The 12,938-nt window shown below is 55.3% G+C and overlaps 1 protein-coding gene across 1 annotated transcript in view; it reads left to right on the top strand.

Annotated features, from left to right (window-relative positions):
- The window catches only part of EPHB1 (EPH receptor B1), a gene marked incomplete at its 5' end in the record, with an annotated part of 77,963 nt that overhangs the window by 42,961 nt on the left and 22,064 nt on the right, over nucleotides 1–12,938 (top strand). The window contains 3 exon segments of the mRNA XM_084267392.1: nucleotides 6,197–6,352; nucleotides 9,827–10,162; nucleotides 12,123–12,304. Of these exon segments, the coding sequence (XP_084123518.1) occupies nucleotides 6,197–6,352; nucleotides 9,827–10,162; nucleotides 12,123–12,304 (674 nt within the window).

Below are 12,938 nucleotides of genomic sequence, written 5' to 3'. Positions count from 1 at the left end.
CCTGAAAGCCCTGTGAAGGCTCTACATCGTTTTCAGGGTGTGGGAAGGGGATTTCTAACTACAGCCTCTGACTGGGGGGAAGAACTGCTCTGAGCTCTTGTGGCAGCTTGAGCCACCCGTCCGGCTACTCAATGGCTCACGTGAGCACTGAGGGGTGAACGCAGGGAGCTAAGCATCTTCTGGGGCTGGTGTTTCTGGGGTGTGAATCATGGTCCCACCGCTCTGCCCCGTGGAGGAGCAAAGCCTTGGGTGATGCGGGGTGGAATTTTTGGGATGCACCCATACCCTGTTGCCTCTAATTTGCTACGCTGTGGGTACCTACCCCGCAAGCCTTTTGAAGTCCTGCCCTGTGCCTTCCTGCTTCGATTCCTCCATGAGAAAAAGAGCCCCAAAAAAATGAGAAGAGCCAAAGAAAAGAAGGAAAAAACAAAATCCCCTTGAATTTTACTCTTCCTCCATGAATAAACCATGGCGGGCTGGGCTCGGAAGCCGCTGACTTTAATTTACATGTGTCCCAAGGCGGATCTAAGCCTATTCCTCTGGAGGTGAAGGGCTGGTTTAATTAACCGCCTGCGTCACGAGGAGCCGGCGCCTCTTCCCTCTGTGCATCGGGGAGGGATGGAGCCCGTCGCCCGCGGGATACAAGCCCAGATGCTGGGAAGCTCATGTTTATCTCATGAGGTTCTGCCCACCCCGTGCTGGAACAGGGAGGCGCGATGCGACGAGGAAGGTGCTGCTTTGTAATTAGGTTGGGCAAGCGCGGCTCTGGGTGATGTGAAACGGGTGAGAACTGGTGTGTTTGGCTGCAAAAATGATGGCTTTTGCACCAAAATGAGGTTTTATCACTCACATGTTTCAAGGCTCTGCCAAGGTGACCTGTCTGTGGAGTGCTGGAGATGCTGATGGTACTGGGGACTTGTGCTGAGTTCCATCCCTGGAGGAGCAAATGTCTGTCAGTCTGTCTGAGGATGCTTCAGGACTGGGGATGCTTGGACTTTGGTGTTTCCCCATTGTCCTGCCCCAAGGGACCAGGTGTAGAGGAGGAGATTTAGTGACTGCTGGGGTGTTCCAGGGTTGTCTCTGATCCCTGCCTCCCTTCAGGGTGGGCAGGTGGGATGTGTGCTGTGGGTACACGGTGGTACTCCGAGTGCAGGAGCATCTCTGAATTAATTTGCAGATGCCTCATGGAGGGCAGCATGGCACTGTCTGTTTCCCTGGGTGGTGTGTCTCAGCACAGGGCATCTAGGAGGGCTTCCCAGCCTGCACACAGAGGCTGCAGTACAGGGATTCATCCAGAATGATCCTTGGGGTCCCTTCCAACTCAGACCATTCTATGATTAGGGGCAGGGGACCCATGGGACAGTGCAGTCTCAGTGACAGGAGCTGCAGCAGGGTTCTGCTGGGGGGAGCTGCAGGCTGGAGCCTGCCATGCTTTGCAGAAGCTCCTATTTTAAAACCCACTCAGGAAAAATGCTGCCGCGTGTCCCGGGGGAGCTTTCAAGCACGCTAATGTAGAGGAGGTGTCTCCTGCCTTTCTTTTTCTTTCTCTATTCCAAGGGTTTTTTTGACTAAAGCTTCCCTGAGAGAGTAATTAAAAAGTGCAAGTTCCAGGCTCTAACCAAGAGGATTCCGTTTGAAACATGGAAGGCTGGGATGCCCCTGCGCACGCACCCTGTCCGCAGAGCATCTCCTCTGGTGACGGCAGTTTGCTTTGGCCTGGAGTGGAGCTGGATGAGCAGAGATCCTGCTGACCTCCAGCTCTTTCCCCATGAGGGCGTGGGATTCACGCTGTTGGGACTGGTGGGTTTCCAGCACCTCGTGATGCTACTGCATCCTGTTCCTGATCATAGAATCACAGACTGGTCTGGATTGGAAGGGACCCCAAGGATCACAGAGTTCCAACCACCCTGCCACAGGCAGGGCCACCAACCTCCAGGCCTGGAGGTTGCCCAGGGCCCCATCCAACCTGGCCTTGAACAGCTCCAGGGACGGGGCATCCACTCCCTCTCTGGGCAGCCTGTTCCAGCCCCTCACCACTGTCGCTGTAAAAAAACTTCCCCCTAATATCTACTTCAAAACCCCCCCTCCTTCAGCTTCACTCCATCCCCCTTGTCCTGCCATTATCTACCCTTTAACAAGCTGACTCCCCTCCTGTTTCTCTGCTCCCTTCAGGGACTGGAAGGCTGCAATGAGGTCCCCCTGCAGCCTTCTCTTCTCCAGGCTGAACAAGCCCAGCTCCCTCAGCCTCTCTCCGTAGGGGAGCTGCTCCAGCCCTCTAATTAGATGCGCTAATGCATTCACCGCTTGAATTGGCACAGGCTGGGGGTGACCTGCTGGAGAAGAGCTCTGTGGAGAAGGACCTGGGGGTCCTGGTTGATGACAGGGTGGCCATGAGCCAGCAGTGTGCCCTAGGGCTGAGACAATGGGATCCTGGGGGGCATCAGGAGGAGTGTGGCCAGCAGGTCGAAAGAGGTGATCCTCCTGGTCAGGCCCCACCTGGAGTGTTGTGTCCAGTTCTGGGCTCCCTGGGATAAAAAGCTCAGGGATCTCCTGGAGAGAGTCCAGAGGAGGCTACAGAGATGATGAAGGGCCTGGAGCATCTCCCCTGTGAGGAAAGGCTGAGTGAGCTGGGGCTGTTCTGCCTGGAGAAAAGAAGACTAAGAGGGGACCTTATTAATGTTTATCAATATCTGAAGGGTGGTATGCAGGGGGAAATGGGCAGCCCCTTTTCAGTGCTCTGTGGGGACAGGACAAGGGGCAATGGCTGCAAGTTGGAGCATAGGAAGTTCCACACCAACATGTGGAAGAAGTTTTACCTAGTGAGGGTGAGGGAGTCCTGGGACAGGCTGCCCAGGGGGTGTGGAGTCTCCTTTTCTGGAGATATTCCAGCCCTGTCTGGACACCAACCTGTGCAATATGAGCTGGGGAGCTGCTTTGGCAGGGGGTTGGACCCGATGGGCTCTGGAGGTCCCTTCCAACCCCTGTGATTTGTGATCCCATCCTGTGTGAGCTGAGCTGTGGAGTGAGGAGGGTGACAGGGATGCCGGGGTGCTCTCGATGAGTGTTTTGTCCCATCAGGGATATGGACACATGCGGAAGCCTTCCTCCCCAACACCTACTCTCCCCAAACCTCTAGCAGTGACATTGTGCTGCAAGAAGATGGGAATTAAGGAGCTGCACAGCGCTGCTCCCCCCTACCCCAAATGCCAGCCCAGAGAAGGGGGACTTGCTCTTACTGCCCAGGGTGCACAGCATCCCCAGCATGCAGGTGGAATGATGTTTTGGGTCCTGGGGGGGGGTTCAGCGCTGTGCTATGCAGCCCCCTGCAAGTGCTGAAGGCTTTGAGCTGGGTTTTGTGCCTCATCGTTTACAAACAAATGCACCCCTAGTGCTTAAGCATGAGGAAATGGATAATTAAGCACATCATTAATCTTACCCAGCCCACGTAGTCAACGATCAATTAATTCTTTGGGCTGAAGAGATGCAGAAGGAGCCCGTTTCTGCAGGGAGAGCTGAGGCAGAGCCTCGTCCCATGCCTGGATGAGGTGCTGGTGTGGACCTGGACCTTGCCAGCCCTGGGAGACTCTTGTGGGTACCCTAAAATCACAGTGAAGATTGCACTTGGCTTGGGTAGGGCGATTCCTCGGTCCCTTCCAGGCTTGAGTCCTCTATCCCAGCCTTCCATGTGTGTTGACCCTCTGAAGGGTTGTGGATCTCTCCAAACTCCCCCCCATGACATTGTAGGGACTTGGTGGGGGATGTCATCTTTCATGGGAGGCTCGTTTCCCCTTAGAAGAGGAGAGATAAAGACAGCAGCAGCTTGGTGGTGGGGAGGGAGGGTGGAGAAAGGCATCAGCATCCCCTGAAACTGCAGGAGGCTTTAGGCAAGCGCAGTGTAATTACGGGAGAGCAAAGCTAATTGGTGGTGGTAACAATTAAGAGCCGCATGCCTGCGGATTACAGGAATTTACGGATAAGTGATAAAAGGAACCCGAGGACACAGGGTTGCAGAGCACACTTTGTTCAGGTGTTTTGACAAAGCATCACTTGGATTAATCGTAATTAAACATTAACAAACCCCTTCAGCTGACCCACCAACTTGCCCCGACGCTTAAAGCAGGCGTGTGCATAGCTCTGTGCATCGTCCTCCTCCTTCCTTCCCTCCCTCCCCCTCTCTCTCCCTCTCCCATCCCCTTCTAGCAGGATCTGGGCAGCTGTTCCTAGTGCCCTGTCCTCTCCTTCCTGCTCCTCCAAAGAGTCCAGCATGTTTCTGAACCTGTCCTCCAGCTCCGGAGCCCACCAGTCACCCATTGTTGGTCCCATTGATGCCTACACTTGGTGGTGGGAGCATGATGCTGCTTGGGAGGCTGTGGGAAGATGCTGGTGGGAAGGGAGATGGGGAGAAATGGAGATCCACCTCAATGCTTTGGTTGTCTGCAGGTGGGTCCAGTGTAACTCGGTGCTTCCTTGTGTTGCCACAGGGTGCGGGGCTGCATGTGTGGCTCAGGGAAGGGGTTGTGTCTGCTTGCCTTCTGCTCTGGCATCCTGAAGTTCTCCCTCAAGCCCTGGTGGGCCTACCCGATGTCCTGAAGATGTGGTAACCCCATGTGTCTAGCTGTCTGTCTGCATGAGGGGGTGGGTTACCTGAGGCTGTACATGTGGGGTGCGGAGGACCCTGAGGTCCTCCTGAGGTGGGGAGGAGGAAGGGCAGTGAGAGGTGGTAACTGTTCCCTCGGGGAGGCCGTGTCCCCACTTGGCTGTCGGTGCCGTTGGAAGGAGATGGCTCATTGTTGTGCACGGGGGGAGGGAGGGTGTGTGGAAATCCCCTGCATAATGAAATTGTAAAATATTGTTTTGATTTATCCTTTTTTATCATCTTTTAATATCTGGAAAGACACCGTGAGCAAGAGGCCTTCATGAGTTTTGAATGACAGGTTAAAGGGCTCCAATAAAGATTAGATGGTCCACTATCTCCCAAGGAAATTGCATCAAAGTGGTTACTCCTGCTTGCTCCTATTAATTTCCTCTTCGTGGCTGCTCAGAGATGCCTCATATCCTGATGCAGCAGGCAGGGGCTAAGAGGCACTTTCCATTATCTCAATCAGCGCCGTGTTTATGAGACGCTGGGGGTGTTTCTCCCCAGGGCTGTGCCTCAGGGGGGGGGCAGCATCGTGGGGGCAGAGCTGGGACCACTCTATGTGTGGGGCCAGGGACTGTCCCCATCGCCCCACTCCCCAGCTGCATGGTGAGGAGGTCTGGTCCTCAGGTACACGAGCCAAAACATCGGTGCTCCTTTCCACAGCCTTGGCTTTTGGTAGGAGCCAAGTGCTCGCCTGAGGATTGTGTAGGACATCAAGGGTGGATGAGTGTCCATTCATGGGCTGGTGAGGATGGGTGGGGTGGGGCGGGCCATGGAGGAGGGACCACGTCCCCATCATTCCATCCTCACCCACTAACTGCAGAGCACTGAGATGCTTGATTAATGAAGGCAGCGTCCATCACGGATCAAAGCCTTCACATGACGATAACTGGAGCGTCATCATCTTTAGGAACTAGTTGCTGTGGCCTGCCTGAATGAACTTGGAGGCTGAGGGCCAGAAGGGTTTTTAGACCCAGCCCCAGGAGGTTGGACCCCTTAAAACACTGTCCTGGGCATCACGTCAAGTTTGTAATTAAATATTTAAGTTTTGCATGGAAAAAAGAGATGCAAGAGCCATGCTTTGGGGTGGCAGGAAGGGGTGTTCCAGATTAGAAGGGGAATGAGTCCTGCCCCTGCGTGTCTGTGTCCCCAGGGGTCCTGCTGGGGAAGGAGTTCCTGCAGCCCTTGTCCCCCTGCCTGAGTATAAACAGTGGGGACCAAAGCAGCACTGTGACCCCTTATGCTGCCTGCCCAGGTGCTGGATCACTGCTGGGTGATTTCAGCCTGTTCCTGGTGGCTCCAGAAATAATTCTTGGCCAGCATGGTAAATTACAGCTACCATGGCTTCACAGGGAGGTGCCAACCTGCTTAGCTCTAGTAGAGGTGTGAAGCTCCTCTTCCCTTCCTCCTTCACTTCTCCTTCCCTTCCTCCCCCACTTCTCTTTCTCCTTTCCTTCCTCCCCCTCTTCCCTCTTTTCCCTGCCCTATTTCAGGACAGGACCCTTTCACTCCAGGATGGTTCAGCATCCAACTGTTTCCCTCTCCTGTCTCTTGCAGCCTGCCCAGCGGGGACGTTCAAGGCCAGCCAGGGGGCAGGGGTCTGCACACCGTGCCCCTCCAACAGCCGCTCCACCGCCGAGGCCTCACCGGTCTGCACGTGCCGCAACGGCTACTACCGGGCGGATTTCGACCCACCGGCAGCTGCCTGCACCAGTGAGTACCAGTGTTGGGGATTGGGGGGGGCAGGCTGCAGGTTTTGCCAACTGAACACAGGCCAGCAGTGTGCCCGGGTGGCCAGGAAGGCAAACAGCATCCTGGCTTGTGTCAGACCCAGCGTGGACAGTAGGTCTGGAGAGGTGATTGTGCCCCTGTACTGGGCACTGGTGAGGCTGCACCTCGAGTGCTGGGTCCAGTTCTGGGCTCCTCACCATAAGAAGGACATCGAGGTCCTGGAGTGAGTCCAGAGAAGGGCAACCAGGCTGGGGAAGGGGCTGGAGGGCAAATCCTCTGAGGAGCAGCTGAGGGAGCTGGGTGTGTTCAGCCTGGAGAAGAGGAGGCTGAGAGGAGACCTTCTCCCCACCTCCACTGACCTGACAGGAGGGTGCAGAGAGGTGGGCGATGGTCTCTTCAGCCAGGGGACAGGAGATGGGACAAGGGGAAATGGCCTCAAGCTGTGTCAGGGCAGGGTCAGGTCAGATATGAGGGAAAAGTTCTTCCCTGCAAGAGCTGGCACAGGCTGCCCAGGGAGGGGGCTGAGTCCCCACCCCTGGGTGTGTTTAACAGGTGGGAAGATGAGGTGCTCAGGGATCTGGGCCAACACAGGACAGGAATGGTTGGACTCAGTGGTCTTAAAGGTCTTTTCCAATCTGGTGAGTCTGTGCTTCTCACTCCCCTCTGCTGTGGGGGAAGCAGCAGGAACACAGTCTCACCCCACTGGCTTTTGAATCTTATTTTCTCCCCCTGTCCCACTGCTGAGGAGATGAGAAGAGCATCCAGGTGGGTGTCTGACAGCCAGCTGGGGTGAACCTACCACAAGGGTTTAGCTTTGGGGAGGGCTGGGGGTACCCACATTGGACACCCGTCCCTCTCCAAATGGCACTACGCCTCCTCCATGTGCTGTGGAAATGCTCCCAGCACCTGCAGGCATTTCTTTGCTGCCACATTGATGTAGGCAGGTGATGTCTCATCACCCTTTGCTCTGGTTTCCTGGGACACCCCTGTGGCACTCACCAATCGATGAGCAGTAGGATGGCCCCATGACCCACCTCTCCAGCAGCCAGTTGGATTTATACTTCACCCTGGCAGTGGCGGCAGTGACAGGGAGACAGTCCCCAGGATAAATCAGAATTTAAAGTTGCCCACTGTTGCTGTCTCCTTTGCAGCTGGAATGGATTTTTAGAGGGGAAAACAGGGCATTAAGCCTTGCGTGGTGCCACGTGTGATGCACTGCTGCTCGGCTCTCTGCACGAGCCTCCTGGGATGGCAGCACAAAAGAGCCCAGGGAGAAAGCAAGAGCTGCTGCCCACTTCATCCCACCGTTAACATGAGTCTCAGCTTCAGCTTCCCCCCCCTAAAAATCCACCCCTGCCCTTCGAATCAGCCCATCGTGGAGCTTTAGTGCAAGGATGCTCTGGACTTTTGGGCCCAGCAGTGCCCAAAGCACGTGTGGGAAAGGAGGGAAGGATTTGGAGGTTTTGCTGGATCTCTTGAGCTGTCAGAGCGGAAATAGCAGGTAGCACGAGCAGATAAATCTATATGTCCTTATTACATCTCGTTATGCAGCTGATGTACAGTATTGCTGTGCTAGAGGAATACAGTATATAAAAAAGCCCTTTGATGATTTTTATTTCTCCTTGTCAACACTTAATTTTACAAGGCTCTAATTCGAGGTGCCAGCTGTTCACTGATGAAGATTCTTCATGGCAGAGGGGTAAATAACAGTGTGGAGCTGCAGGCACTGCCCAGGACCAGAGCCCATCCCCAGGGTGATGCCCGCCAGTGTGGCTCCTGCCCCATACCCCTGGCAGGGCAGGGGAGGAGCTACAGTTAGAGCTGGAATTTTTGGGAAAGGTGGTTTGCCTCAGGGCTGGGGAAGAAAGGTGTTTTTCTCCCTGTTTTTAGAGGAGAAAAAAAGCTTGAAAAGTTATTTTCTGTTTAAGGTGGGAGGAAGGGGGTGGATTGAGGTCCCCAAGTTGCAGGATTTTGGGCAGGTTTTTGGGTATCCCCTGGGCGAGTTCACCTGTGGAATTTGTTTTTCCCCCTCTGCTCCTGCCAGGTTCCCTACTGCCCCTCCAGGAAACCCCCCTTTGACACCTACCCTAGGTGTGAATGGGATTTTGGGGGAACCCACACGGGACCTTTATGGTGCCTCGAGTCCATGCAAGCCCTTTCCAGTGAGGATGCCACTCTGGCCACCACTCCCCACCAGGTGCATTCACTCTGCTAAAGGGGAAAAGAATTAAAGGGAGCAGAATCCCTTTTCCTTTAATTGTCCTTTTTAAAGGCTGTCATTTTTCTAGGCATTTTAGCAAAATGCAGAGGTCCTTCATGCAGAATGACATCTCCATCCCACAAGCCATGTCACCCCTTGGCTGATGAAGCCACCTCTGCCCATCCTATCCCATCCCATCCTCGGCCGTTCCCGGTGCTAACTGATCTGCAGCTGCTGCTGGTGTTCCCCAGCACACTCCCGTGGAGGGCTCCCCCAGGATGTTTTTTCCCAAGACAGAGTGTGTTTTAACCTTTCCTCTCAGGTCAAGTCCTCCATCATTTTTATTGCTTCCCCTCATCGTGGCAAAGTCCTTTTTCTCTCTTGGGAGCGCAGTGCTGAGCCCTGCCAGTATGAGGAATTAATGGCTCTCTTAATTTCAAGGAACCCAGCAGGCGGATATTGTGGTTCTGGCTGTGAAACCACCCTGGCTTAGCCCTAAACCTTTCCCCTGTGGTTGTGCCTCGAAGATGCTCTCCCACCTGGATTCTCCCTGAATCACTCCTTGACGACTCTGGCCCTGTTCCGGCACTGTGTGCAGTGGGAGCCCTGCTCAATTCCTGCCCTCTGAAGCAGCTGTGATGGCTCCCAGTGGGTTTGATCAATGTGGTTTTCATCTCTCAGCCAACATCCCAGCAGCTTGTGAGGCAGCAAGTGGTGCCGGGCGCGGAGGAGAGCGGAGAGGACAGCTCTCTCTGTGCTGTTAAATACCCGACTTGAGATGGTATCGAGCCGTTAACAGCCGTGTTCTGTATCTGCCTCTTCATCCGTTTCTCTGCTGTGCCAGCAAAGTGGCCTTTCTCTTGCTGTGATAATCTGAGGCACTTCTCCACGTGAGCACCAGAGCTATTCCAGCATCTCCCAATGGTTAAAACGGATCCCTGGTGGCAGATGGATCTACATGCGCTCTGTGTGGGGCCGATTTCTGGGGACCAAGTGGGTTTGTGGCACGAGAATCCTCATCCCCAACCCTGAAACCCCTCTCTCTGGCCAGTATTGCCGGTGGGGAAAGCCTGACCATGAATAGGGCAAAGCCACAGAGACCAAGTCACTTCTGAGTCAGGAGGTAGATGGACAGATGGAGCCATGGGGTGTCCTCCTCCATGCTGGAGCCTCCTGAGGCTCCCACTGACCCCTGGTTAGGGCTGAATGTAACCTTTTGGGCAAGGACCCATCTCAAGGGCTCCCCTTTCTTGCAGGTGTCCCATCCGGCCCCCGCAACGTCATCTCCATTGTCAACGAGACGTCCATCATCCTGGAGTGGCACCCGCCGCGCGAGACGGGCGGTCGGGACGATGTCACCTATAACATCGTCTGCAAGAAGTGCCAGCCGGACCGACGCACCTGCTCCCGCTGCGACGACAACGTGGACTTTGTCCCCAGGCAGCTGGGGCTGACGGAGACCCGGGTCTTCATCAGCAGCCTGTGGGCACACACACCGTACACCTTCGAGATCCAGGCTGTCAACGGCGTGTCCAACAAGAGCCCCTTCCCGCCGCAGCACGTCTCCGTCAACATCACCACCAACCAGGCTGGTGAGTGCTGGGATGGCATTGTTGATTCTGGGGTTGGAAGCCCTGCACTATGAGCTGCAAGCTCGGAGTTAAGGAAGAAGCTCTGGGCTGCTTCTGGGATGGGGAAGAGGTGCCTGTGTCCCAGGTGAAGTGAGAGCTGGGTTACGGGAGGGATGGGGCTGAGGAGGGGTACTGCTTTCTATCGTGTGGGGATGAAATGGCATCACCCTTCCTCCTTTTCCCAGGGAGATGGGGTGACCTCAGCCTTGAAACTGGGATGCAAGGGAAGCAACATCCCAAGACTGAGTTCAGACTGTCTCCTCTGGCACATCCCTCTCCCATCATCTTCCTCCCAGCCCCTTCACCAGGCACCCCTGCCCCTTTCCCTCCCCCTTCCCCGTCAGGCATCTGGAGCTGAACAAGCAGCTCTGGGCCAAGCCAGGATGCCGGCAGGATGGGGTATGTGGTGGGAGAGGGAGGACTCTGGAAGCAGAAGGGGTGGAAACCCAACTGCTTTGGGCAGAGAGAGGGGTTTGTGCCAGAGTGTAACACAGGCAGCCTTTGCTGACCTGCTCCCACAGAAGAGCAGGAGACAGAGACCTGGTGTAAATATTTTAGTCTCCCAGCTCTGGGGTATACAGGCTTGTGCCTGGCTGGCCTTGCTTTCTCCTGAGCCTCTGGTCTCCATTCCTTTTGCGGTTGTTTTGGGGTGTTTTTTTGCTCCCAGGTAGCCCCAGGGTGGGAGCTGAGCAGCCAAGACCCCTAGGTCTGTCTGTCCATACCCCAGTGCTCCCTGTTTGCCTCCAAAAGGCTGCATTAGAACCTGGAAATGCTCTGAAGGAATGCCTCAGGATTGGTGCTGCCCCTCTGAAGTCCCTTTGGCTTTGCATCTTATCACCGCCTCCACTGATCTGACAGGAGGGTGCAGAGAGGTGGGCGATGGTCTCTTCAGCCAGGGGACAGGAGATGGAACAAGGGGAAATGGCCTCAAGCTGTGCCAGGGCAGGGTCAGCTCAGATGTGAGGGAAAAGTTCTTCCCTGCAGGAGTTGTCAGGGCCTGGCACAGGCTGCCCAGGGAGGGGGCTGAGTCCCCACCCCTGGGTGTGTTTAACAGACGGGGAGATGAGGTGCTCAGGGATCTGGGTCAGCACAGGACAGGGATGGTTGGACTCAATGATCTTAAAGGTCTTTTCCAACCTGGTGAGTCTGTGATACTGCTTTTTCTGGGGATGCTGTGACTGGATCCTCAGGGCTCCTGTGGCTCCCTTGTTGCTACAGGGTGCTTTGAGGCTGTTTTACAAGAGTTTGAGCTTCAGGAATAAAACTCCTGGGAGAAGCACTTCTGGGTGCTGAGGATGAGCATCCCCAGGGAGCCCAAAGAGCGGATCCAGCAGCTCCTCCAGACCAGGTCTGAGCTGAAACCATGCTAGAGGCTCAGCACCCTGCAGTCCCCTTGTTGGGCTGTCCCTGCCCTGCCTTCCCATTGCTGTCCTCAGGGTGGGCAGATTTTTGCTTCTACACCCTGTTACTGACAGCACATGGGGTTGTAGTTGTGGCACTGGCTCCTGCGGAGAGGCTGTTACAGCAAAAGATGCTGAGCAAAGTTGGAGACCATGTCTGAGTCTTGGTTTGTCCCCACTGGGGAGAACTTTGCTGTCTCTTCACCCTGCTGTGGGAGCCATCCTTGGAGCAAACAGTCCCAGGGAGAAGGAACACCGAGGATTTCCAAGCTCCCAATTAAAAACTGTAGTTGGTTTAAATACCAAAATTCCCTTGCCAGCTCACTGCTCAGCTTCCACAGAAGCTGCTGAGATGCCGCTCTTCCCACTGCTAATGCCTGAGCTTGTCTCAGAGCGGGCTGAAGAGCTGCAGGCATGGGGAACTCGGGATGCTCTATATGCCTAGGGGGCTTTCCTGTTCCCCAGGGCTGTCTCTCCTACCTGTCTCCATTAATTTTCCCTCCCTCCTGTTTCCTTGGCAGCACCCTCCACTGTCCCCATCATGCACCAGGTAAGTGCCACGATGAGGAGCATCACGCTCTCCTGGCCTCAGCCCGAGCAGCCCAACGGCATCATCCTGGACTACGAGATCCGGTACTATGAGAAGCTGAGCCGCATCTGCACGCCCGACGTCAGCAGCACCGTGGGCTCCAGGCCAGCAGCCGTAAGTTTGAGTGGAAACCTTGGGATGGAGGGTGGGCTTGGGGACACGTGGAGCTTCATACTGAGCTGCCAGGGGGGTTTCTGAGGTCCTGAGCTTGCTGGAAGCTGCGGGGGAGGGAAACATTGATGAGCTCTCAGGCTCTTTGCTGGGAAGGGTTCGAGTGGTGGGGTGGGTACCAGGTCGCCCATGCTGGTTCCAAAGAGTGGGAATGATGTGTATCAGAGGAAGGGGGGAGATGTTGTGGCTGCAGATGGCAGTTCTTCACCAGAATTTCCTCCAGCATGTCTGTCCCCAGTGCTGCCTTGGCTCTGGTGTCTGTAAGGGTCAGCAGGGGGCACAGTGAGGCCCAGTGAAGGTTCCTAGGGTTGTCCCTGTCCTGGGTCACTGCCTCCTGCCATCCTTTCACTGGCAGCCGTCCTTCCCCGCAGGGGACACGCTCTTGACCCCTGCAGTGAACCGTGCTGAGCCCAAGCTGTTCCATCCCTCCTGTGCCTTGCCAGCCTTAATGAATTCCTCTAATTTGCGAATCATTAGATGATCTCACCAGTGGCCCCTTTACAGCAAATCACCAGGGGCCCTTGCAGAAACTGAGATTTGAGACAGATGGGGCTTCCACGGGGGTTAGCCCGAAGCT

Source organism: Gallinula chloropus (assembly GCF_964237585.1).
Source record: "Gallinula chloropus genome assembly, chromosome: 8".
In the NCBI taxonomy this organism is placed as follows: Eukaryota; Metazoa; Chordata; class Aves; order Gruiformes; family Rallidae; genus Gallinula; species Gallinula chloropus.
This window is presented reverse-complemented; position numbering and strand designations above follow the sequence as displayed.